This window comes from Lissotriton helveticus, chromosome 4_1 (assembly GCF_964261635.1).
Source record: "Lissotriton helveticus chromosome 4_1, aLisHel1.1, whole genome shotgun sequence".
Classification (NCBI taxonomy): Eukaryota; Metazoa; Chordata; class Amphibia; order Caudata; family Salamandridae; genus Lissotriton; species Lissotriton helveticus.
Window position 1 is genome coordinate 401,315,549 of NC_136063.1, and position 27,837 is coordinate 401,343,385.

Genomic DNA, 27,837 nt, shown 5'->3' on the forward strand with positions numbered 1-27,837 from the left:
GTTCTGCGAGCTTCACCTGAGCCCACATAACTTTCTCCTTGAGAGCCTTTTTCTTTTCTGCCATTTCGTCCTCGCAGTACTTTGCGTACCGCAGGACCTCGTCTACCTTTTTGGAGTGCCAACAGATTTTGTTATCTTTTATCCACTGGCAAATTTCAGGTCTTAAACCATTTACAAACCTGTAAATAAAGTGCGTCATGTCCTTCATCTCGATGTTATCTATACCACTGTAGGTTTTAAACACCTGCAACAGCCTTTCATAGTAGGAGTGCACTGTCTCTTCCCTTTCCTGCGTTGTTCTATCTATCCTGGTCCAATCAGTTTCCTTTGCTGGCACCTTATTTTTCAAATGCTGAATCACTTGTTCATATTTTTTCATTACTTCAATGGACGGTTCCCCTGTGTTAGAGTCCCTCGGGTACTCCTCACTGGGCCATGCTATGGCAATTTTACACTCGGTCCATAGATCTACCGGGACCACAATGTCGAAAAACCCATCCAGGTCTTTCCACAGGCATTTTTGCACCTTTACGAACCTTTCCACTTGCCGGTACCATTCAACCGGCTTCTCGCGTAGTTTCGGGAAATCGTTAGTAAAGGACACAATATCTTGTCTGGACCATGGAACGTGCACATACCTCCCACCTGGTACTTCACGCATGGGGCATAACGTTTCGGGCTTGTCTACTTCTCTCAAAGGGAACTCAGGGGTTGCTTGTCTGGATCGGGCCTCATCTTTCTTTCGTGCCCACCTCGTTTTCCATCTTTCCACGTCTCCCCATTTTTGCAAAACTGCAAGTAATTCTTTAATCTGCAGCTTCCTCCCTGACACATTCAAGTTCTCTAAATCCTTGTCTGAGAACTCAGCTCGGTATGGTTTCTGCAAAGGCTTCGATCTGGATATATCTATCCCCATACTAGCTGCGGTGTCTGTCAGTTTTTCGTGGAGCACCCTAGCACTCCGGGTAAGACTTTTACACATAAACAGCAACTCTTCTTCAGAATAGGTATTCAATCGGTCCAATCCCACATTTCCTGCCATTAATTCCTCTATTTCTACTCTCAGTTTGTAGAGGTCTAAAGGTTTCGTTTGCGGAACCTGTTTTTCTAAGTCACGACTCCAATTTTCAATTTCTTCCGGAGTTACCAGAGACACACTCCTAGTACCTGTTGCTGATTCTAATTTAATTTCTTTCGCATCAAAAGGGTTATGCCGCTTTGGCACTCCCTTTCCGGTCTGTTTGTTGGGCAGGTCCAAGAACGCAACTTCAGACTCACACTCACTGGACTGATCGTCTATCAGTAGGGGCTCTTGCCTCGGCGGGGCCATTATCGGGTTCATAACTGGAGGGTTCAGACCTCCTTGATTATTCCCGTACAACGGAACTACGGGTCCGATTGTTACCGGAATAGTCAAGGCTTCAGGACTGGTATTTAACTGGGAGATTTTCTGAATTATTTCTGTTCTCTGTCTAGCTAGGACTTCTTGCTCCCTCTCTTCCAGTATTCTTCCTAATGTTCGTTCAGGCACTATCTGTGGGGTCAGTTGAGGCGTAAAACTCGGGGCAGTAGGATGCGTTTCACTCGGTCCCCCACCATAATTTGGTTTCGGGAACAAAGTTCCTGTCCCAAAGGACCTGCGCTCTTCCCCATATGGAGGCTGCAAAAAGGGCACTCCTGAACTTACTGGCTTTTCTTCGTTTTCATAAAGAGGTCTGGGGAAAAAAAGCTTTTCACGGGAATATTTTTCTTCCGGGCTCACGGGCATTCTAGGATATATAATCCTCACTTCGGGGGGTTCGGGCTTCTCAAAATAGGGCAATACCTGGCCCCTCCCCCCCTACATAGGGATCTATCCTCCTCCTTAATAGATGGACGTTGGGCAATTTCTCCTGCACTGGAAGGTCGGGCTCCCTCATTATAAGGGGGCGGACTTCTCGTAAAAATGTCATCCAAAAATTCATCGTCTGACTCCCCAGGGGCTCCCCACTGCTTACTCTTTTCTGTCCTTTTCTCTCCCCCCGAGGGGTTACCTGCTGGCATCATGGGAAACAGACCTTCAACAATCATACTCTGTCTCCACTGCTTCATCCTTTTATCCCTGGTCTCTTGTTTCAGCCTGGGGTACCACTTTGTCAGACCTTTGTCCATTCGGGGTTTCTCTCTTTCGAAAGCCTCAATTTCCCATTCCTCTAGTGCCTCATACTGTGTTAATCTCGGTCTGGGATGTAATTCATTCATTCGGGTTCTCAAATTAAATAAAATTCTGCCATTGAAAGTACCATCTAACGGAAAAGCCAATACTCCGTCATCTTTTGTGTACTTTACCCAATTCTCCAACCACACACAGGTGTTGTACCCTCGGTCAAACATCATGAATGAGGCGGGAGTATTCGGTGGCGGGACAATAACGCCCTCTCTAGACTTAATTGGTTTGTCCGTTTTGAAATAATTCTTTACCCTATTTACAAGGGACATCTTTCTTTTTCCCCCGTACATAATATCGTATCTATTGGCTTTCCACTGATCCCTTTCGAACCCTTGGTTTCTCGGATCCGGTCTAGTCTCTGGACAATACGAGTGCCACATACGATTTCTACGCTTAATTCTGTTTACAAAGGTACCTCCAATCAGGACGCGCCTTGCAATTTCGTGCAACCAATGGGGTGCACGCGTTTAAATAGTTTCGACCAATGGGTGCGCGGCCCCTCCGTGAGACAGTTCTCACTCCTCGGCGCTTCACCCCTCCTTTACAATTCCAGCCCCGCTACCCGCCCGCTGCTTCTACCAATCCCAGCGCAGCACGGGGTGACGTCAGAGACGCTTCGCGGCTGACTCCCTCCCTTCACAAGGTAATGGAAACTTTCTTTCTTTCTAAAGTGCTCAGTGCTTGGTTATTTAACAACGAATACACATTCGCCACAGTGCTCAAGTGTCTAGACAGGATAGCTTTGATGTACTGCAAGTAAACTACTTCCATTTACTTTTCACGCGCTGCGGGTAGATCTCTTCCGCCTACCCTTCACTCTAGCATCGGTGAACCTGTTATTCCCCTAAACTCATCCACTTCTCCGGGATATATCTGAGTCTAAGGTTTCCCAGCGGACCCCTCTGCCTTCACACAAGCTCCGATGAACCTGCTACTCTTCCGATGTGACCCTTACTAGGTTACGCCACTATGGGAATTTTGCCAATGAACCTCGTTACTGACATTTATTCACACATGTATTCAGAAAAACCCTAGTTAGTGCTTCCCGGTTATCCTAACCTGCACCTAACTTTCCTTAAGCCTGTGACCTCAGGACAATGGATTCTATTCACCACTTGCCCTTTCAATTCCCCGGGGAGTTCGGACAACACTGACGGACACGGTTTACAAATGCATGGATTAATACATATAACAATATAAGAACAAGAATAATAACAATACAACAATTCATAAATTCAAAAACAGCGTATCCACAAGATAATGGACAGATCTCTCGGAACAGCCGCTCTTATAGCAGCATTAATGTACTAGCAGCTACCGACCTAGCTAGTCTAACTAGTCCTACCTAACCTTTAGCTAGTCCCTAACCATCCTCTGATCTACCAGATAACTGATAGAGCGCGCGAGGTCACCCAGCCAATGATTCCGCCGTTTCCGGCTTCAGGGCCCATATACTTTCAATTCACACTACTCATTGACAGGGAGACTTCCCGGGCTGCTACCAATTGTGTGTGTTCCCTACTGTTATTACTCAGAGTACCCGACTTACCATCCACCGATACGGGTACCTATGACCTCAATAGATCAGGGGCCTAGCTGTAAAGGAAAGGCAGCAAATGCAAATTCAAATGACATTCAATACTGTTGTAAATTGACCACGGACAACTGGAAGTTTTTAAAAGCTTTATCTAAAGTTCGTTTTCATCAAGTATCAAACTTACAAGAATAAGGCAATCAATAATCAAGATAATGAAAAGTACATAACTATAGAGAAATAAAGTCAATGTAATCATTTAAATGCTAATATGTGATGCAAAGGAAATGCTATGCATTCAGGGCAACAATTCTTTAGACAATTTAAGTAAGGCTGTTCTAGACCATATCAGAAAATGACAAACTGCAATGCAAAATATGATTTCTAAAAGATAGGATAACATGGGAACATATTAAGAAATATGCAAATGACTTTTCGTTTCAATAGTTGCGGCAAAAGCATGGAAAAATCAACATGTGCAAGGTGTCTCTTTATTAAAGCAAAAGACAGAAAAATAGAAAGGTGCAAGTTTTAAAGAATTTAGAGCAGTATTTACCTAGACTGGTGTGGAAACCAAACCCTGGCCACGGGTCAGTTAAGGACAGGAAACCCTCAAGGAAGGATACCCCTCAAAGGACAGCAGGTGCAGAATGGACACCCAGACAGGACAGGATACCCTCAGATTAGGAATCAGGACAGGACCTCAGGACAGGACAGCAAACCCTCAGGACAGGACCGCTCAGGACAGGACCGCACCCGCAGTTTGGAAGCAACGCCTGCGCTCCACCCTCTCTGCAGCTATCGATCAAGACCCCGATTGGGACAGCGAACTCCCAGCAAAGTGCTTCGCCAGCACTTTAAGGTTCAGTAAAAACCTTAATCTATGGTCAATTTCGGACAGAATGCTCCGCAGCGCTCTGTATCTTCAGTCACCTATTGAGTACGATGGGTCAGTGACAGGTCAGCTAAACCAGACAAGTCGGACAATTTCCCTAGGTGAACCCAGGGTAGATATACAGTTTTGGGACAGTGTACCACCCCCTAATGTTGCAAAGTGTCAGAATCCCTCAATTTGGATTGGTCCTAAGATAGGATTTGGGTAACACACCAATCATAACACACTATTTGGATGCTTCATTTACATATCTGGGTACCGCCTAGCAAGATTGGGGTTCCCATGAGAAACTGTGCAGAAATACGAGTGACAATTAACATTGTTGCCGAGTTAGGACAACTGACTCCGTTTTCCTGGGTTTTCAGGTCAGTTCTCAGGAGCATTTTGCCCATCACTGCCAGCTGGCTAAGTTCCATCAGCCAAAGTTGTCAGGTCCCCGGAAAGGCGATCATGCGCAGAAGGGACCTCCAAGATGGCTCTCGGTACAGACAGAGCCCCATTCCCCGCGGTACATGAAAAGCAAGCGAAAACAAATTAATACATAGAAATAACATTATGAAAACACATCATTGGGTTTGTACTTTCAACTTCTCACTGTAAAATATACTTATGCAGTCTAAATGTTAGCTACATATAAACAGCTACAAGAGCAGTGGCACGAGCAGTACCACGTTACGGGCAAAGCTATGTATTACGCATGCGCATAAATTTCCCTCCAACTCTGCAGACACGTCAGGACACGTGAGTGTGGCTGACGCATGCGCAGTAACTAAATACAAGCAGCGGCCATATTAAAGGACACGGATTAAATGCATTAGAAATACACATAGGCAAGCTTCATAAACTTTTCCCAAACATAAAATAAACGTTAGTAAGACATACATTTATTACCTTGTTACACACAAACGAGGTTCATGAATACAGCAAGTCGCAAAATATGCGAAGCTTTGCTTCATCAGCTCTTCCCTCTGTTACTGCATCTAACGCCCTATCAACCTCCTCTGCATAAAATGTATGTGGGAATATTCCATTACTCCCTTCATCGCCACAACTGGCATACGGTGGCTTGAAATAATCAATCCACAGATGCTGGGCTACATTATTCTGAGGGCGGTCTGGACATCCCCCCTATCCCATTTATAAGTATCCCAGAACAGTTTTGGGTTCTTGGCCTCACATGCTTGTTTTAGTTCCTGCCATCTACATTTGTCCCATAGCTTTTTTGCCTCCATCTGAGTTTTCCTATAACAGTCCTGAGCCGCTCTTACGTTACTTGGGTCCCTGTCTCTTAGTGCTAAGCCCAGCTTAACCTGTGCTTGTCGGCAGGTCTCATTATACCAACCTTCGGGTTTCTTGATCTTTATACTCTTGCCTAAGCACTTTTTACACTTAGTATGTTCCAAAATTGGCAGCTCTAGCAGTTGAGCCACATCTCCTCCCGCCATTTCACCTCCAATTGTGTGTTTGTATTTGTTAAGTGCGATAGATAACTATATATCTCAAAAGTACACTGTAGCACAGATTTATTTATTTCATAAATTCATTGTATGCAGAAAGCAATTTGTTTTCAAAACCTCAGCAGATTTTTATTAATGTCCAAGTCAGAATTAAAAATGCAAGCAAGATCGATTAGATTCGCCAGTTTTTGTATAATCGCCTTAATAAATGCCCCCAATGTAGGCAAAATTATGACAGGGGGGGGCAACCCTTCTTGCAAGTCCCTACATGCTAATAACACGACATACAAGCCTGAGTCAGCAACTTTGTGTGGTCAGCACACGAAGAGATGCCTCAGTCACTCCAAATAAGACCTAATTGCGATTGGACTTTCAGTCTTAGTATCTTCCATGCGTTGCAGTGCTCTGGAGCAACAGTGCTGCATCACTCTATGAATAATGCTCCCCTAGCGGGTGTTTACAACGTTAGACTTATTCCCAGCACTGCCGCAGCATCCCACCCGGACTGACTCATTCAAAACGCGGTCAAAAAAACATACATCAGAGTCTTTTCTAGAACAGGCAGACGGTGCACTCCGCGCCCGGCCCCCTCACTACCTCATTGGGGGAGGGGGTGAGGAGACGTGACACTGAGTCACCGGCTCTGCGGGGTCAGCGGCGCTGGCGGGTACTGACTGTAGGGACTTCCCGTCCCACCGCTCCCTGAGCCGCCTATGCAGAGCACGCCCCGGCTACCAGGCCGGCACGCCGGCGAGCAGCAGCTGATCACGCGCCGCACGCCTTCTGATTGGCCCGTGCTAGGCACACCTTTGCCTTGGATTGGCTGCAGCCGGGCCCACGCGCTGCCGAGTGGCCGCTGTATCTGAATGGAGCAGGAGCAGCTGGGCACAAACGATAGAGAGTGAAGCAACAGCTGCCGCCGGAGCTTCAGCAGCAGAGACACCATCACAACAATATCCCCCGTGATCCGCCCTGCAGACATGCTCAACTTCGGCTCTGCGTCTTATCAGCGAGCGGTAAGTGTTTGAGAGGTTCACCATCCCCATCGTCTGCGTTCAGGGGCTGCAAGTGCACACAGAAGAGGGTAGGGGTTGATGGTGGTCTGTGGCTGAACGTATTGATGTGCTTATGCCAGGTCTATGTGTGCCATAATCAAAACCTGCGATTTTGGGGAATAAGCCAATATTGTTTTGCTGTAAATACCTTCACTATTTACGAAGCTCAGAAAGAGGGAGGGCGTTGGGAACAAACGCATTAGAAGTGATCGGACCTGGCAGTTAAAAGCTTGATAAGCTGCTGACCTGGTGGTAAACAAATTATTTAACCACATGCTCTATCTCGTCATTTTAAATGAGGTTAACGTATATCTCAGTGAGCGTCAAGGGAAGAAATGCCCACCGACCTACCGACTTTGGTTTTTGGGACCCCATAGGAAGGCGCCTGCGTTGGCTAGTGATTGTTTCATTGGGAGCCTGTACCTTCCCCTCAGTCCTGTGTACCAGTCCAGTGCAGAGAAACAACCGGCACTGGCCCACAGTGATGGGGCAGGACAGGAGGCTGCACAGCAGCGTCTTCATCCAAGAAAGTGATAGTCCATGGCAGTAAACCATGGGCTTCAAAGGGAGGGGTCGCTCAAAATCGGAGATGTTGAGTCAGAAATTCGGACTTGCCCGGGCAAATCCGAAGTGTCAGAAACAGGGGGGAGGGAGTGGGGCTCCAGCAAGCAGCACACACAGGGGTGGGCGGGCGCAGGACAGGTGCATAACAATGTGGTCCTCCCAGACCCCCCAGGATGTGGGATGGGGCTCCTCCCAGACCCCCAGGATAACAGCAGGATGCGAAGGACTGAGTGTCCGACCAACCACACTGTTCGATACCAAAAAACATCCCCATCCCACACCGGTGTTAAGTAACACGGTTCTCCTTCCCAGTTTCTGCGCGCCTGGAGTTGCTGCAAAGTGTGTAAAAAGACTTTCCTTGTGCCTCGGCTCGGTCCTTTCTGATTAACACATAAGGCGGCTTCGGGTGGGGATAACCTGTTTACGTCGTACCCCGCGCTTCTCATCGCACTCAACCATGAGCGATGATGACTGTTTAAGGCCTGTAGAGGCCTCTATAGTGATCTGTTGTGTTGATGGAGTGACTTGGTATCACCGTGTGGTCCTTCTGTCCCGGGAAATGTTGAAGAGGGCGGTGGCGTTGCGTTGTTGCAGTTGAGCGCTGCGCTCGTGCCACTCCATGCCTCTTCAAATTGCTGCGCGCGCTTCTCTCGCGTCGCCTTTTCTGGCATGGGCGCGTGCATGCGCGCGCGACTTCACTTCAGCTCTTAAAGAGAAAGTAGGTGAAAGGTCGGTCTTGTCTATGACGCTTTGGCGGCAGTTTCCACCCTCCCTTCTGTGCTCTCAGTGCACGTTCCCCAAAGCAGGGATGCAGCAGCTGATCACGCTCCCGTCACATGCCAACCCCCTGTCCGCTAGCCAATCGGCGACCACGCGGTGCGACCTTGGGAACCAATGAGAGGCTGTGGCGATAGCTATTGGTTAAGAAGAGAGGGAGGGGGTTGGGACGCGCCTCCTGCTCCAGAAAGTGAGGGAGTTCGTGTTGCTTGATGACTGTTCGCAGTATCAAATTATCGGTTAGAGGGAGTTCAGGGCGCGGGCGGGGCAGGTCGTTCCCAATATATTTGCGACCTCTGATTCTACGTACTTAAATTGGAAATAAGCGTGGGCAGTTTACATTCATTTTTGGGAGTTACAGCAGCTTTCCAATTTTTTGAATTTTCCCGTTCAGTTGTCCGTGTTGTATAAAATCACCCACGCGGCTCCTTAATTCTTAAGAAACGTTGCTTTCCACACTGTGCCTCGTTGGAAGTATGAGCGTGGAGCACATGCTGACCATTACAAAAAAGTAGTCATGGCCCTGAATGTGTCAAAAATCACACAGGACCACTTTTATTTAGTTTTTATTATATAGAGAACAGTAATATTCAGTAGGCGGATAAGTTACAGAATAAGCACAGCGTGGAGTCACACAATGGGAATGTTCAGCTCGAGTACGGAATGGGAACGAGATATCGGAGAGATCCATGAAGATCAGTTGGGAGGGGGGTAGCATAACAACCAGAGCTGCCGCCTTTGGAACTGGAGTACCGGGTTCGAGTCCCGGCGTCTGCTCAACAACCTGGGCAAATCACTGATCAATGAAGTAGACATTTGTTAAGAGAGATCATAGGGGGTGTTGAAACATAAGTACCAGTCTAAAAAATATCTATCCTGCAGTGGTTGTTTTCGAGCCATTGAAAAGCCTTACTAGAAATCATTGAGATGAGATCACAAAGGTGTCAATGATATAGGTAACAGAAATTAATAGTATATCATCTGAAGATAAAGTTACTCTAAGGATTTTGTTATTTTGTGTAGCTAGTAAGTGTCATTTGAGCATCTTAAATAGGGTAAAGAATGGGGAGGTTTTTGATGAGGATGGATTTACTTACAAAATATGGGACTTCAGAGATTTTTTGATGTTGTACTAGATGTTGCTTGGTGTTATAGCATAGAGCTTTGAAAGCAAGACACTTTGTATATTTTGCGTAAATCAAGAGGTAGACATCTTAAGTGGGGTGGAATTAATTCCGTATATGTCTCCACCCAGTGTTTTTAAAGTAGGTTGAAAAAGGTGTGGGGTTCTGTAAAAAGGAGCATGGCCAAAGAAGAGAAACGAAGAATCCTTTACAGGAGGCGCTGCCTATGTAAATAAAGGTGTGACCTTTAATATATAAACTAGAATCTTGTGCTTAACACAGCGTAACACGTGACCAGTAACCAGTATTTTGGTGTTTAGCAGTTACTGGGCACACGTGTAATCAACAGTTTTGATACTGAAGGAGTTCAAACAAAATAGGTTGACACGTTGTTTTATGTAGATCTTTTCTTCAGATTTTTACGCCAGCCGACACGTGTTTCGTCAAACAGGGCGATACCTGTGACTCATCAGGGCTGCGCGTGGCGTTAATCGATAAAGCAGAGGACCGGTGATAATTCCAACCCGGTCAACGGGTGGTGGTAGGGCCGTAGGTACGGTGGAGTGGATACAGAAAGAGGGCGCAGTCAGGTTCGTCTGCGCGGCGGAGACCTCCGAGTGAGGGGTCCCGGCAGTGCTCGTGAATACGATGTGTCAGAGCTCTGATAAAACAACACAGCGTTCGACACTGTCTGCCACCGCACCCTCGCTGGAAGAACACAGAGAGTCTGCCTCCCCCCGTTCAGATCCGAGGCCACCGAAGTCATCTGCGGCGTACCACAAGGTTCATCACTCAGCCCCACGCTGTTCAACATCTACATGAGCCCCCTCTCCTACGCCGACGACACCCAGCTGATGCTCTCCCTCACCAACGACCCCGCAACCGCCAGAACCAACCTACACGAAGGGATGAAAGACGTAGCCGAGTGGATGATGAACAGCCGCCTGAAACTGAACTCAGATAAGACGGAAGTCCTCATCCTGGGGTCATCACCCTCCGCCTGGGACGACTCCTGGTGGCCCCCTGCCCTGGGCAGCGCACCCAAACCAACGGACCACGCACGCAACCTGGGCTTCATCCTGGACTCCTCTCTCTCGATGACCAGACAAGTCAATGCCGTCTCCTCGTCATGCTTCAACATCCTACGCATGCTACGCAAGATCTTCCGGTGGATCCCCACCGCAACCAGGAAGACGGTCACCCAGGCCCTCGTCACCAGCCGACTGCACTACGGCAACTCCCTCTACGCCTGAGCCACAGCCAAACTCCAGAAAAGACTCCAGCGCATTCAGAACGCCTCAGCACGACTCATCATGGACATCCCCCGACACAGCCACATCGCCGGACACCTGAGAGACCTGCACTGGCTCCCCGTCAACAAGAGAATCACGTTCCGACTCCTCACCCACGCACACAAAGCTCTCCACAACCAAGGCCCCAGATACCTCAACGACCGCCTGACCTTCTACAGTCCCACCCGCCAGCTACGATCGACCAGCCACGCCCTCGCCGCCGTTCCCCGCATCCGAAGAGCCACAACAGGAGGAAGATCCTTCTCCTACCTGGCTGCCAAGACGTGGAACTCCCTCCCCATCCACCTCCGCCTGACCCAAGACCACCTCTCCTTCAGGAAGCAACTCAAGACCTGGCTGTTCGAGCAGTAGAGGACCCCCCCTCCCCCAAGCGCCTTGAGACCCTCCGGGTGAGTAGCGCGCTATACAAATGCTTTGATTGATTGATTGATAAATAGACGTCGAATGATGTTAAGTTTAAAGGCAATTGGACTAAAAAAATATTCAAACCTAATCGATATTGGGCAGCGTTCATTGATTTTATCTACAAAAAAGGAAGAGCTGTCCTCTAGGACGGGCAGGGCTATAACACACAGCGAGGCAATACAGATTATCTTTCTGTAATGGCGTGCTGCAATCTGTTTAGCCTATTTATTATTTGTTAAATAAAAAAAAGCATGACTCGTTGGAGGCTCTGATCCACAATGGCAATTTAACAGTTTAATTGGTCAAATTAAAAAAATGAATTAAAATATGTTTTAGGTAGGCATGAATGTTTACATGGGAGTGCTAGTCAGGCTTTATGAATCCAGTGACGATTTCCATGATGATGATGAGCTAGAAGTAGTTTTGTTCTACGTTCCTTAGTACAATTCATTCGTCTGCCTTGAGCCCAAATGGCGGTACAAGTTGTACTATTTAATTTCAAAAGTTTCTTCCTTTTTTCTTAAAGGCAGACTTGCTGTTCTAATAAAGATTACATTAATTGAACTCTATGTGGGCTTCATAAAACTCGGAATGGCGTGGTAGGGGCCATCCTAAATAGCCCCCCCCCCCCACATCTACTGAGGGTTTTCCTGACGACGGTGGTCAGGAATGACTCTGCTGTGAGGAAAACCACCATCCATGCATCCCTCCATGGCATTTTTGGGAGATATTCCATTATAAACCAGGTCTGAAAAAGTAGGTCAGTCTTCATGAACATACGCATTTTCTACATCTTTGTTAATGCACATATACATGAACAACAAGTGGCTTGGGAGAGGAGGGGCACTGTAACTTGCCTAGCATGTCAAGGTTACTGCGGTGGAAGAGACTCATAATTATAAAGGACCTAAATCACAAAAGTCATTGAACTTAATTCATTAGCATTTGATTAGCTTATTATAATGATATTTAGTAATACCTGCTCGTTTGACATAAGACTGTGGATAAAAAAAGATTAGTGGTTGCTACTGCTTATGCTGTTCTTGCAGCGTTGCATGCACTACTGCATGAAACTGGCACAAATGTGTTTTCTTGCAATTTTCTTTCACTTGTAACATGTAAAACTCATTTTGGTTATGCGTAGACTCATGTTTTGCCTTCTTTCATCACAGATTGAAAACATGGAGATGACTTCAGAGAAGCAAAGTGATAGTATATGCTCGTGGAGCAGTACAGCGGAAAAAAGTGATTTTGAAGCTGTTGAGGCACTCATGTCCATGAGTTACAGCTGGAAATATGATTTCAAGAAGTACATGGAGCCCAGGCCCATTACACCAGCATCTGATGTGTCGGAGGAGATGGAGGATAACCTGCTCCCAAGCGCGACAGAGTTTCATGCTATGCCAGCATTTGTAAGTTTCACCCCTTTATTCTGTAATGTAATGGCTCCTTCTGAGCACCCCAGCATTTTGGGTGGCAATACTGTTCCCGATTAATCCATACACGAGAGGCTGCAGTATTTACTGGGTGCGGTATCACTCACCCATTCCAAGTCCCACAGGTTGCAGTGAGGCATAACCTGGTATTGGCATCGGCATACTGATGTAGGACATGCCTCCTTTCAACCATTTTCCCTTAGACAAATTTAAAAATGTTTTTTGTTATAAAATGTGACCAGTGGAAATTACGCCTGCAATGTATATACCACATTTGCCCCAGAATTGTGTTTTCCGCAGGACTCGGAATGAGACCATAAGCAGTGACTATTGTTGATACATGTGTACTTGTCATGCTCAGTTGTCTAACTCCAGATACCTTTTATCAACATCATTTTCATTTTATATCTTCTAGTGCCTGACTCCTCCCTACAGTCCATCAGATTTTGAGATGTCTCAAGCCGTTCAGCCAGTTATAACAAAGTCCTCTAGCGCACAATGCATTGTTTCCAAGCAGGACAGTGACCAGGCTGTGAAAGAGGTCATAAAAGATCCTGTAGAGGACAAGCAACCCAAAGCTCAAATGACCAGTGTGATCCGCCACACAGCAGATGCACAGCTGTACAGTCAGAGTCCAAATATGACGACTGTAGCTTGTAGGTCAAGCTGCCAAGGCACTTTACCAAACAGAACAATCCAATTTAATGAAGAAATATCAAGGAAAGGTCTACCCTGTGCAACAGTGCCTCCAATGAAATTGGCAAATGAAAACCACCAGGTGTCCTATGAGGGAGAGAAATCAAGGTGGGCGCAACACATAATTTCGGCTCCTCAGGTGCGGCCATGTCATAGCACTACAGCAAGTCAGTTATCAGCACAACCAACTCCAGTGGTTCTCCATTCATCAAATTCCACATCCGGTGTCATCCCAGCCATGCCAGTCATTTGTCAGATGCTTCCATTCTCTGTGAACAGCCCTGTGGTGACTTCTGTTGTTCCTTCTTACAGCCAGTCGAGCCAGCAATCAAGCCTCTGCCAGTCTGTCGTAGTCATGGGCAGTCAAGTCCCGAAAGCAGCCCTTATGTTCGTGATGCCACAGTCGGTCGTACACAATACAAAGCCTCCACTAAACAATCCAAATGGCACTCGATTCTCTCCCATTGCTCCTGCTCCAGGTTGCACAACGTCTGCAGCAAAAATGACGCCTCAGGTTGACTCTTCAAGAATCCGAAGTCATGTTTGCAGCCAGGTCGGTTGTGGAAAGACTTATTTCAAGAGCTCTCATTTAAAAGCTCACATGAGAACGCATACAGGTGAGATGCTCTGTTTAACAATAGACCAGTATTACAAAATAATGTCTGGCGTGTTACTGTTCATCACAACACTATTTGTTTCTGCTGACAATTCCACCCATTTTTTGCCTTTCGTTTCCACTGTGGTTCTTTGAAGTGTATATAGGCTGACAATGAATAGGACCTGAGGAAGATTGGTGTAATATTTTGAAAGATGCAAGGAAACCGTTAATGTGCCAACGTGCATTTTTATTTTTGCTTGATAGCCAATCCTTTCCCACTTATGTTTCCTGCAGTGGGATTACTTTATTCATCACCAACAACTGCATTTACCACATAATTGGAGATTTACTGCCCAATTCAGCAGTAGCCACATAATATGCAAATGTGCGCAACATTAGTCTATTTGAAGATTCCATCATATTAATACAAGTTTTTGACCTTTAACTTTTTTTTAATTCACATGTACTGCGGTGTTTTGTTAAACCGATGAATACAACAATAACACTTAACCACTATTGTAAAAGCATGATAACTGTCCCTTTAAAATAAAAGAGAGTAAGCTATGATAGCAAGGACTATGAAAAACAAATACACGAGGCAGAATAAACACAATTAATAAACTGTTCTAGATTCGAGAGCTTTTTAAACCAAATTAGTCAGAATCAAATACCAAATGTTCCCAGAATATATTACATTCTCTTTAAAAGGGAGTTCAAAATGTCAATGTTTTTCTCTTCACTAGTATTTATTGCAGATAAGACCATTTGTTATGATTCCAGAAGGTACTGCAATCTCCCTTGGCCCTCAAAACATCACAAAGTTGGCTGATCGATATTAACCATATCGGTATAAATTATATTATTTGCTTCTGTGTGCCATATAAGGGATATTTTAGATATTGTAATATGTTTTCTTTGTCTCCTTCTGTTTTCATACCCTAAGCAGTAGTGCAAAACTTCACAGGGACCACATTTTATTAGCCTACATACAAAATATAATCTAGGTTTGATGTTTAACTTAACATTGGCATATATGAAGATTGAGGCCACAGGGAGATAAAGGCTTTTTCTAGGATTGCATAACCTGGTCATTTAAGGACGGTAATAAAGTTCAAAGAATCTTACATCCAAATTCGGCAACCATTCCCGGGACCACATCTCATGCACTGCAGGATTTTTTATTTACATTCATATAATATACACAAACATTGTACTAAGTTTTATAAATTGCTCCAACCAGGAGTTGACGTACTTAGAGTGCTGGGTGGATTGAGGGTAACAGTGAAACATCACTTAAAAAGTTATGCCATATAGAGGCATAATACAAGACAAAATAGAAGCAGTTAGGAAGCAATTAAGTTTGAACAGTTACAAGAGCTCTTATACATCATAATATTCACCCATTCAATACTGCAAATCATTTTAACTGGTATAGAGAAGTCTGTTAACACAACAATTTGCTCCCATAAGAAGTTTAAAAAGCGAGAAATCATATTAATCTATTTTGATCATTTCATTTGTTCAAAAGTGTGGCAAATATTCACTTTCTGGTACCCTTACAGCCTGTTACAATTGAATCCCCCACCAGGGGAATATACAGTGGGTTAGCCTTCAGAGAACGCAAGTCATACTCAAGGTTTCGTCTCAGGGAGTCCCAACTCATGCTGCACACGGGAACTTTGACAGGAATTGAACCAAATACCTGAATCATGAATTCTGCTAAAAGAGCCAAAAGAGAAAAAGAATAACACACAATCCAATTTATAGTTTGAGACCAAGGTACTAGGAACAGTTCATTTGTCTGCATGATGGATATCCAACAAAGTAATATCCCTGTGTTTGTCACACGAGGCTGGCATACTCTGGTTGATTGTCCCCAGAAGCCACATGCACAATCTACCACAAGTTAACATAAGGCAGAGAAAAAAAGAAAGAAACCCATGTACCCTAGATAGCAGTGTAAGATTTCTATCATTTATTTATTACCCACTTTCGAACAGGCCTTCAGAGACAAAAAAAAGTGGTGGTGCGGAGAGAAATGAATCTAAACCACACTCATCACACCAAAGAAGTGAAAATAGGAATCCCCAGGGTAAAGGTATTATCCCTCAGGAAGGGTAGAACACTATCATGGTTACGATAGAACTTTGAAATAATCCTAGGACGAAAAACATGGATTTGTGATAAAGTGTAAGCCTCCATTAGGAAACGCCGTATGTGTCCCCAATTCACCTAAACTCTTTGCCGAAGTAATAAGGATTACTACTTTGACAGACTGTAATTTTCTGAGCTGAGCCTAATAAGATTTCAAAGAGATTCACAGCAAGGGCCATGAACACCGGGGACAGTCCCCAAGCTTTAGCCATCAAACCTGGAACGATCTAGCAAGTCCACAACTCCTCAGGAGTCTAGATTTTTACTGCAAGGCCCAGGAGAAAGCTTTCCTTGATGAACCCGTGAAATCTAAGAGTCCCTCAAACAAGGTCTAAGTTAATTTCTTGAGCACTAAGAGCAAAAATGTAACCAAATACATCAAATACTCCAATATAACGCAAGTGTAGCAGGTTACCAAGATTGTTGGAGGGCAACTGCTCTCTTCCTGAACATCCCAGAGGATGTATGACATTACAACGCAGGCTTTTACCACGCATGCCTTTACAGCGCGGTATTTACAACGAATACCTTTACAAAGCATAGTGCTTTGGGGCGCTGGATAGTGAATAGTTTAATTTACTATTCCAACTCCAGTCCCCGTGGATAGTAGGGAAGGTGTTGGATAGTAAATTAAATCTATTCCCTATCCTAGAGCGCCCCCAGCGCAATGCGTTGTAATGGTTGCGTTGTAAAAGTTGCGTCGTAAAGGCACTGCGTGGTAAAAGTTGCGTTGTAAAGGATGTTTCCCCATCCCAGAGACCAAGCTGTCTCATGACCTACAGATGACTTAGCTTGAACCCTTGTACCTTTGTCTATCTTAACTGATATGAGTAGAACTCATTGCAGAGTTACTGCCACTCAGATTAATTAGAGCAACCATGGTCACTTGAACTATTGGGACTACAAGAATAACTCTCTTCCTCCCTGCAGTTCTCTCTGCAGAGATTGGCATCTGCAAAATTGAGAACAGCATTTAGGGGACGGTGGGATGCAAAGAGCTGAACCTTGGAGCGAGGGAATCTATCTCTGTCTCTCCTCTCCCAGAATAAACTAGGAATGCCGTGATGCTGCTACCTTTCGAAATCTTACATTGAATGCTATCTCAAAAAGCCTGTTCCCACTATAGTCCTAAAACCTTGAATGGAAAATTGAACTTGACTTAAAACTTTCAATTGTTTGCGCTCCTTTATTACTTTAAAATGACCCTATTCATATCTTCCATCTTATTTTTGCCATACCTCTAAGGACATACCATACTGTGAGTGGCATGCCTCTCTGCCTTAATTTATACTATGATATCTGTGCAAAATTCCCACACCTCGTTTCATAGATTGCATTGTTCATATTATTTTTTAAACCACAATACCGAATCTCCTCTAGCCTATCTATTCTTCACTCCAGCCATTTGCATGAACCCACACAGCCCATAGGCCCCTGCACCCCTTACGCTAAGGATCACACCTATCTCCTACTAATTCAATCTACCACAAAGAAACTGGAGTTGATGGATGGAATTATTTCCTTGAGCACAAGATTAATCACATTACTGGCTGACTGAAAATCTGCACAAACATTTCTGGACAAAAAGGAACATTGTGGGAGGCTGGGAACGTTATGATTAGGTATTCTGCTCATCTATTCTCTGCTCCTGGGATATGGCTGCCTCTCAGGGTATGGAGATGAAACGCTGCCCTACTCAGCAGCCTGTGACAGACACCCCTTCCAGAAGTTTGAGTCTGGTTTCCCGTTTAGTGGTTCACATAAGATACAGCTACCATGGGTGTCAAGGAAGTCTAAGGGTGCTTCTCAAATGAGTTCTCTCCATTTCGAAAATGTCACCACCTCCATCACTTGATGTACCTCCTTTTCAAGGTCGCTCATTTACACATCTCACAGGTGTTGGTCATGAGAACCAGCGGGTCTAACCATAGGGTTAAACCGAATTGTCTGAAAAAGTTAATGCTGCCGCTACATTTACTTCATTAATAAGGCTTCGTGTTTTTGCAGATTTTTACACATAAATACACACAGAAATCATTGTGTTTCCTTTCTGTATTTATTTTTTAAGATATAAAAATATAGACAATTGTGTATCTTTTGATTGACTCGCTATGCTGTCATTAATGAATTCCATATCAGTTGCTGTTCGAATTGACAACATGGGGAGTTAAAAGAAAAGGGATGTGATTTCCATAAGTGACTGCATGTATCAATATAAGTCCTTGCTATAATACTAATATTTTCACGTGGGTGCTATTTTTTATTATTCTTGGCTACGTAATAAGCTAAACCTGTCAGACAGCAAAGAGTGCATATTTATCAAATAAATAGGTGCAGAAATATACAAATTACAGCTTCATTTATTCACAAAACAAATATGGATAAATACTGATAAGGATGACCCAAAAATAAATATGGATAAATACAGACGGAAATGTTAAGAAACATAGATACCATAAAAACGGGAGCCTTCTATTAACCACAGGGTAGCACAAATAAGCTGGTTATAATCTAGTGAGACTTATTCTCCCGAGCACAGCATGTGATCAGCCCAAAAATGTAGATGTAACCTTGCAGAAAGAGCAAGGGGCCATCGATCACTGCACTGAGTATGGAGCCATGAAGAAGACAGTTTGGTGGTGGTGCATCCCATATGGCATTTGAGTAATGGTTTCAACGTGGAAACATCTTGAGACTGAAGGAAAACTTTCTCTTAACCATGACTTTAAATTCTCTGTGCACGTTCCTGAGTGTCTCAAGGACAGGGCATGGAAAAGGCAGCCGTCCAGATGTTGTTATTAACTTATCACCCTTACATTTAATCTCCTCACCATGTGCAGCAGAACTACCGTAAACATTGAATGGACAGTCTTAAAGCCAGATAAAAGCAGCTTGAATTGGAATTTTTTCCAGGGAATTGCAAACAAGAAATTTTTTGTTGTGGTGAATAAGCACATGGAAGTAAGCTTACCCTAAATCTGTGATGGCAAGGTACTCTTCAAGTATTATCCTGGGGTTTAGCTTCTGCAGACAATCCATCAGAAAATGGCTTGCTTGCACAAAACGAGTTACCACTTTCAAGCTTACAAAAAGTTGGACGAGTTTGGATGTAGAAGTTTTGGAGCCAGAACATAAATTGAGAACATTTGTACCTAATTATAGCCTTATTCAGTAGAAGATTCTGACCAGATCTTTTCTTTCTTATCTGGACATGGGGTCCATTGTCTCACCGCCAATGCTGAAGCCAGAGGAAGTGTACCTAATTCGATAGAAAAACTATCATGCCCCCGTCTGAAAATAGTCTGTTACATATGTGGGCTAAAGCATAGAAATATCCTGTCTGGTACATCTTATAAGGTCTGCAAGTATGTGGGGCAATGGATACCAAACATCCCTAGTATAAGTGGGGGATTCTGACAGGTAATCCTGAAAGCAAACATTCCTTCATTGGTATGTAAAGAGTCTTCCCTTTCTCTTCATCCTCGAGCATTATTGCTGTATTTTGGGTATGAGTGATACAACAAGTAAAATCTCGAAAATAGGTGCCTCCATGCAGCCTGCTAGAGGCCAAATTAGAAAGAACACTGAATTTCGTACGTTTAGTAACCCGCCTGACAAGTTCTTGTAGTTTAAAGATAAAGGTTATCATCCCTCTTGCTTCTAAAGTATTTTACAGTAACACATATGAGGGAAACCTGGTTTAAGAAAATCTGGATTTTGTAATATTTCTGGATGCTGCTATATTTGCTCTCTACAACAAAAAGAGATTCCATGTAGAAATAATGCACTGTTCCACAATTTTACAAAGTAAAGAATACTTCATTATTAATACAATATTTACACTTTCAAATGTAGCACAAGCCACAGGGTGCTCTATCACACTTTATAACAAGTACAGTAAAAGGAAAATTTCAAATCACGATAAGATCTATTGCAGAGCACTACACAATTAATGTGTACAACAGAATGAGAGAGCAGTAGAAAACCCTGTTCTTTCTTTCTGTTTTAGTTACATCAGCGTTTGTGATCAGATGTATTGGACCCTCAATTTGCTGTGAATTAGTCTTTGCATTAGTGGCATCTATCACAAAAGCAACTATGGTTAAGATCATTTTGATGAGTTGGGAGTACATCATAAATGATTGATCTCCTTACAGTAACCGTATCAACATTAGTTATGTCTAAATTCTTGCTGCAGCTAGAATTAAATAAATGTCTTTACATTTTTACTGGATATATTGTAAGGTCTAACATTGTTTTTACTCTTCATTGTAGGAGAAAAACCTTTTACTTGCAGTTGGGATGACTGTGAGCGGAAGTTTGCCCGTTCTGATGAACTGTCTCGACACCGGCGGACACACACCGGAGAGAAGAAATTTGCTTGTCCAATGTGTGATCGACGGTTCATGAGAAGTGATCATTTGACCAAGCATGCCCGCCGTCACTTATCGGCAAAAAAGTTACCAAACTGGCAAATGGAAGTCAGCAAGTTAAATGATGTGGAAGTAGTGACCGCTACACCTGTTCAGTGAAGTGGAAGAAGCCACAATATACCTCCGCTTCTCATTGGTACTGGTGTATCAATTGTGACGGTAAGCTGGCTTCTACTCCAGAGTTAAAGTTCTTCTGGAGCTGAAACCACAATGGACAGAAGCACAGCTTGTCTGGATTTTGTCATGCGTAAGGGTGTCCTAGAAATACTCTTAACAGTGCACTGACATTAGTTTTGCATATGACCAGGGGCAGGACAAAGAGATTGTAAAGTTACAGAACAAGCTCTGTGGAAAGGTTAGGAAATCGATTTAAGGATATGTTTAATTACATCTACAAGCATAGTACGTAAAGTGAAGCAAGTGTATGGTTTATCCTTTGCTATATTTATTTAATTTTCTCTGCAGATTACCTGACTTGATGTTATGTTAGACAGAAAATGAACGTACTGCATATATGGAAGTAAACATAAGGTCCGAGTGCCGTTTTGTGGAACAGATGATGGCCATTTTACCACCTCAAAGTTATTTGAGCCGGAGTATTATTATTAGTTTTAGGCAATATAAAAATGCATGCCTTTAATGGTGCTGCTAGTTTACAGTTGTTGCAGTACTTGAACTGATAGATCTTTGAAAAGACGGTGCCACCGCAAAGTCCTGATATGTACAAAATACATTTTCAATTTATTGTGCTTTGCAGAAAATGCGTTTATTTGAAAAGTTTCCTCTTTCTTACACTTTGTGTATAATTCACACCAAAAAAGGATCTTAAAATATTGGTTTATTTCCTTTCATTATAAGTGCATTTCAGAGTTTTAACTATCTTGTAAGGGCATTGTTAAAATATAGTTATGCGTTTGTAGCTTCATGTCCGAAAAAAAATATTTAGACCCACTTGTATTGTGTTGCTAGAAATAAAACACAAGAACCTTGAATCACCATGTCTGTTAACTTTAGCCTTTATTTGTGTTGAATTTGTTTAACTTTCAATCTACCTTTGATGGATGAAGTTTCAATTGTTATTCCTATTTAAGCATTTCACAGCCAGTCTTAGAGCTATACGATTTGTACATTTCCTAAAATGTTACATACTTGTCATGCATAAAGCTATGTAACAGCCACTGTTGAGAATTGTCTGACATTGGCTATCTTTTTTGAGTACTATGATATTTTGCACAGTATTTTTATGTTTTTCTTTATACCTTGTTTACAATAAAGAATACTTTTTCTACCATATTTGTGGCTCTAGTGCATTGTTCCATGTATTAAATATTTAATATATAGTGGTATCCTGAAAAAGATTATGCTGGAATTGATAGATACATCATGTATTTTTAACTTAATCTAAAGTTCAACCATATTAAGATTTAGAAAAATATGTTTTTGTTCTCCTTTCCTTCCTTGCCAACAGGTTGGTAATTGGAGTGCAACACGTGCTCAAAGTATTCACAAAGATTAATGCGCATTTACTCTTCATCATGGGATTTTATTAATATTACTAAACACTGAAGATCTCTGGCTGTGCATGCATTCTTGAAATACTTAAACTCTCTTTCTTTACTTTTAATAAGAAGTATATGTATTTCATAATTATGATTGGGTATTTTTATTGCACAAAATGTAGTAATATAAATATTTTCCTGTGGACAGTGAAAATATTTCATGGTTTCCTGTGAGTGCCAACAGCCCCAAACCCAACCTGCACACCTTTGTCATTGTCAGAACTACAAGGATATTACGTTATGGAGGACCAAATTATACAAGTTTAGCACATCAAATAAAATAACTTTATTCTGTCTAGTTGAAACTAGGCCATACAACTACAATGTAATACATTAAAATACAATGATTTCAAGAAATGTTAACTAAAATGATTGCAATTGAAAACAACATAATGCTTTGGCTCCTCTAGATTTCAGCAGTTGTCATAATAAAAATAGTTTGATAATGTTCAAAAGTGCAAATTCAAGGCCCTCCCACACAAATAGACACATTAATCAAACAACAAATGCAAAGAGAGGAGAACAAAAACCTCAAATAAATGTCCACTATATGCTCCTACTAGTTGAAATAGTAAAAAGAAATCCACATCTTGGCACTGCAGATCAAAATAAACCCAGACATATCACTTAGAGTCATCCTCCTATTTCTTCCTGATTTTAATCACAAGTGTGAGGTAAGTGTAAACTGTCTCTATTGTTTCATCTAATGCGAAAGGAAATAAAGTACATACACACTAACCTCAGCAGATGCCAAGGGTGGGAACCAGAGGCTTGGGGCTAAGGGGCAAGCCAGCCTCCACTCTACTATGGATCCACAAAAGAAGACTGCCCCTAGATTTTGTTCCTAAAGGTATCTACAGAGTTAGGGGGAGATGCGTTGCCAATGGGGGCATCTCATAAAAAGTCACGGACTGGCCTCACACACAGCCCGGTGTCATGCTTCATCATCGGCTGTCCTCACCCTTTAAAAACTTGGTTTGATAGAGGGCGGGCATACACCTGGAGACAGGGATGCATTTCTAAATCTAAGTGATGGCCGTGGGGGGAGTGAAAAGGTGTATTAAAAACCATTACCCATGTCCATATCCTAAGTTTATTCAGGGATCAAAGGTATGGTAGTTAAAATAAGTGGTCGGTGATGTGGGACATTAATCTCCCTTCACCGTGTTATAAAGGGTCGAGAAGTTTCTGCTAAAGTGTCCCCGAAGAGTACGCAGCATTCTTCAGGACCAAAGGGGAGGTTATTACCTAGAGGTCCTCTTCCCGGCACCTTCCAAGTACAGGCGGAACAACTGGAGAATAAACTCCTTGAGAGACATTACCCCAAGAAAATGGTCAGAAGAGCGAAAAAGAGGGCAAAGAACAACGACAGGGATGCGCTCCTTGAAACAACACCGAAAGAACAGAGTGACCGCATCGTGTGTGTGACAACATACACACCCGTGTCTAACAAAAACCAAAACATCATCCGGAAAAAATGGTCAATCCTCAATATCGGAAGTGGGAGCCCTCCCTTTTCGCATACAAACGTAGCAGGAACCTTAGGGACAACTTGGTTCACTCTAAAGTTAATCAAGAACCCACTGAAAGTCAAATGACCCTGTGGAGCCAACCTAAACCAGTGGGTCACTACCCATGTGGGAATTATGTGTGCTGCCCTCTTACCACTACCACGAAGGAAGTCGATATTGGCACGGGCAACCCCTGGAAATTAAAAAACTTTAGCAACTGCAAATCGGAGTGTGTGATGTATCTACTGACATGCCCGTGCAACTAACAATATGTCGGCATGACCACCAGGAAAGTGAAGGTGCGTGTGAGTGAACACCGCAGCACAATACGTTGCAGGAAGACAAACACAAGGCTCACAACACATTTTACTGACAAAGGTCATAATGACAAGGACCTTAAATGCGTTGTACTGGAGGTTATGAACAGACAGAGAACCAACACCGCTAGACAGTTACACCTCCGAGAACAATGGTTTGTAGCTTTTTATGAGATGCCCCTATTGGCCACACATCTCCCCCTAACTCTGTAGATACCTTTAGGAACACAATCTAGGGGCAGTCTTCTTTTGTGGATTCAAAGGAAATAAAGTGCCTGTGTTCAATGTCATATGAATTGTGAAGTAAGTGGCTGACAACATGGTAGGACAAATAACTATTTATTAAGACAGACAGCAGTACCCCAACCGCTTCAGGCAAACAGACTGAAGCAAATCGCCGTTCTCTGGAACTCGGAATCTCTGAGTTCCATAAGAGAATGAACAAATTTAAAGTGATGTAAGCATAAGCAATGAAAACGGAAATAAGACATTACTACAAAGTGTTTATTCAAGAGGGCTTTAATAGTGCAGGATCTGGGTTTTGAATAAAAACTACAGAAGAACATTACATGTAAAGTGCTTTGTGGGGAAACCTAATTGCAAAGGCAAAATTCAGGATTACGCTCCTAGTTGTTGCAGTGGGAAAAAGCAACTACCCTATGAAATAGGTTTAAACTAAACCTCAAAATACTAAACTTTTTATAGTGCTGTGCATTAAGTAGCAGAAAGGGCTGGGGACCATCAATAGGGGCCGGCGGTGGGTAGGAAATAACGGATATCAATGTTCTGACTTTTTACTACATTGCAGCCCCATGCAGTGTATAAAATGCAAAAATACATGTCACTCTTTGCCCTTTTGCCATAGGAGGGTAAAGTTGTGGGATCTTCAAACAAATCCGGTCTGGACAGGGTCATCGCTGTATTTCTGACTTCCCTCAGCCGTGGTTTCTCAAGACCGCAGTCCGTAGAAAGGCAGTCCTCAATTATCGATCTGTTTAATGCTTGTGTCTAATTTGTCAAGACTCTGTGCTGTTGTAAGACATTTAGCCTCCATTTTAGCTTTCCTTTCAAACTTAGCATCTTATTCTAATGGTGGTTTGCTCCTGTTTTCCCACAATACAAAGAAGTGCCATGCACACATTTATTCCTGATAGATATTGTTGCCCGGTAGTCTGCACAATTAGTTCCAGAGTCACACAACTAGAATGGGATGCCCTTGTTATATTTTTGTGCTTGTAGGAGATGACTCTTGCGCTACAGACTAACTAAAGACACTGTTGTGTACATCTGGCACAGCACAATATAGAAAGTGTTTTATTAACTAAACATCATCCATGCTGATTTTGGGACACTTCACACCAACGTTATTATGAAGATTGCTGTGAGCTGTGACTATGATGCAGTCTGGCTGGCCCGACCTTTATCCTGAGAAGTAAGATAGCCATGCAAGAGAAGTGTGCGGGCCTTCACACTTCGACAAGTGCATTAGTTAATGAACTGAGGCAAGCTTCCTGGCACACAATACCAAGGTATGGGGTTAGATCATTCCAACAGGTCTGGCTGAAGGGCACTCCCGCTATACTCTCTAGTGTAGAGGTACTAGTAATAGCTTGGAGTAACATTAGAAACATTTAACATGATTGGAATTGTTTGTGTTTTTCCCCATTCTGATAATGCTTATAACAATGATATGTTTCATCTTTCTAATAATCGCAGTTCACATTTCATTTACAAGGATTAGAGCTTTTCAATAAACATTTGAAAAAAACATTATTGTTTCTTTTCTTTGTATCACATTGAGCTTGCAAAAGTGCCAAAAGAAAGGGTTAGATCTGTTTCCACTAATTCCTTGGGAATCGGAGTGGTCATGTTCGAGGTTACCAGTAACATCTATAGCTCTGAAAGGTTAGGGGTTTAGATGTGGTGCTGTGAGCTAGACAAAAACAACCTTTACTGATGATATTAGTAGACTAGGTCTCTATATTGTGAAGTTTTATTGACCTAATACACAGTCCTACTATATTAATAGGAACCGTATAACGGTGCCACAACATAAATGGGAGAGTCTGTATTTTATCCTCCAAGGGAAATAACCCTAACTCCTTATGGCAGATGAAGGTGGCAGTACTTTGAGGCAGTGAAAACAGACAAAGGGTTATCCTATTTTCAATAGTCTGCAATTCAGTTGCATTATGAATTCCCCAGACCCTTGCCCGAATAAATCGTCTCGCTTGTACAATTTGCCTGATAAATTGCCAACTTGAGGCAATTAGCTCTTTTGCCCAGTTTTGCAGCAAAGCAAAAAGAGCATTGATATTCCTGGAAAACTGGCTATTTCTAATTTTCTGCTCCAGGTGCCAGGATCCTTTACTATTGAAGATGAAACCAAGATAACTAAAGTCACTTGTACTTTTAAAAGGCTTGAAATTCAAGCTAAATTTTGACAATACATTTTGAGCTACAGAACATGGAGTTGCAATATATTTTCGTAATGGAGTTAATTATGAACCTGTCCACGCCAAGATCTTTCATAAGGCTCCCAGCAAAAGAGAGAGATTAAGGCACTGGCCCTCCATCCCAAACCCCCTCTTGAACTCGTATTGGTCTCCTCGGTCCATGTCTCAAGGTGTGACAACAGGACACAGCCCAAGACCTTCACCGTTGAGTCCAGTAGAGATCTCAGGCGGTAACAGCCCACGTTTCGTTGGTCTCCCATTTTAGGTTTAGCCTGTCCAGCGTATGCAAAATCTCTTGTATTAAAAAAAAAAGATCTTAAAAGTGGCTTGGAGCCCATTCATTACTTAATTTTACTTACCATTGGCTGGCTTCCACATCACTCTTGCTTCTTTGCTTCCTATTGGTCAGGGCCACCATCTTCCTCCTGGGCTTCAGTCTTCGTCCAGCTGTGGAGTTTAGACCAAGCACGGCTTCTGGTGGGCAGTGTCTATCCTCTGATGCTCCTGCAGGTACACTCCTCCATCCATGCCCTCCTTCCGCTCTCAGTTGATTTTTGAAACCTACCCCCCTCCTCCCACTCTCAGTTTTTAAACCCTCCCTCACCCACCTCCATGTTTATTGACTGTAGCTTCAATTGCAATGTATATGGAAATTAAGCAATGGAGCAGACTGGACTCCTAATTTCAGGGTAAATATTCATGAGCTCAAAATACGAGGTTTCGCCTGCACAGGCTCCAGCTGGTACTTTAAGAAAAACTTTTGGATATGCACTCTTAATCTCGAAAAGTGCATGCATGTAGTTCGTCTCCCGCTTCTTCCTCCCTCCTCCTTCACAACTTCCTAGTGTTGCTCCCAGTGCTCCCGTCTTGTTCCTTCCCATCTCCCATCGCCTGTTGTTTCTTAACCCCCACGCTGGTTTAACATGACTTAAAGAAAACAAAAGCGATATGACGCAGTCAACGCTGTCCACATCATGGCACTTTTTTTAGGTCTCGCCTAGCGACGCATTGCCGTCGATTTATTCTTCCGAAGGAGGTCAGGAAATGTGCATGCGTACGGACAGGAGATGTGCACCCGTTCGGTTACGCGTCACAGCGTTTCAGCACAACTCGCGCATGGCGCGGTTTCGCTTTCCCTCCCCTCGTCGTGGAGACTGGGGGTGGCTCCTCAGTCGTGGGACAGTTCTTATCATCAGACGGTGAGTGCTGAAGTCCTCTTATACCAGTGGTTTAGGGCCTTGCCATAATTCAAGGAATTGAAGCACCCTTTCGTATGTATGCACGCTAATTCGCTGGCTCAGCTCGAGGTCCTGTTAAAATTATTGCTTTCCGCCCGTCGTGGAC

The 27,837-nt window shown here is 43.3% G+C and overlaps 1 protein-coding gene across 3 annotated transcripts; it reads left to right on the plus strand.

Moving 5' to 3' along the window:
* Positions 1 to 6,946: 6,946 nt before the first annotated feature.
* KLF10 (KLF transcription factor 10) lies at positions 6,947 to 21,943 on the plus strand. Of its 3 annotated transcripts, none has more exons than XM_078686912.1 (4): positions 6,947 to 7,111; positions 12,506 to 12,745; positions 13,185 to 14,082; positions 20,493 to 21,943. In XM_078686912.1, exons 1-4 carry the CDS (start codon positions 7,076 to 7,078, stop codon positions 20,747 to 20,749), a joined length of 1,431 nt encoding a protein of 476 aa, XP_078543038.1. In that variant the 5' UTR covers positions 6,947 to 7,075; the 3' UTR covers positions 20,750 to 21,943. The 3 variants fall into 3 exon arrangements, with proteins under 3 accessions (XP_078543038.1, XP_078543040.1, XP_078543041.1); XM_078686914.1 differs by lacking the exon at positions 6,947 to 7,111 and adding an exon at positions 8,689 to 8,730; XM_078686915.1 differs by lacking the exon at positions 6,947 to 7,111 and adding an exon at positions 8,766 to 9,447.
* The last annotated feature ends 5,894 nt before the right edge of the window (positions 21,944 to 27,837 follow it).

Excerpts from the sequence above, each read along its gene's own strand:
- KLF10 (XM_078686912.1), top strand. The coding sequence starts at position 7,076 with ATGCTCAACTTCGGCTCTGCGTCTTATCAGCGAGCG. Across the intron at positions 7,112-12,505 it reads CTGCGTCTTATCAGCGAGCG|ATTGAAAACATGGAGATGAC; the intron begins GTAAGTGTTTGA and ends CTTTCATCACAG. Across the intron at positions 12,746-13,184 it reads TTCATGCTATGCCAGCATTT|TGCCTGACTCCTCCCTACAG; the intron begins GTAAGTTTCACC and ends TATATCTTCTAG.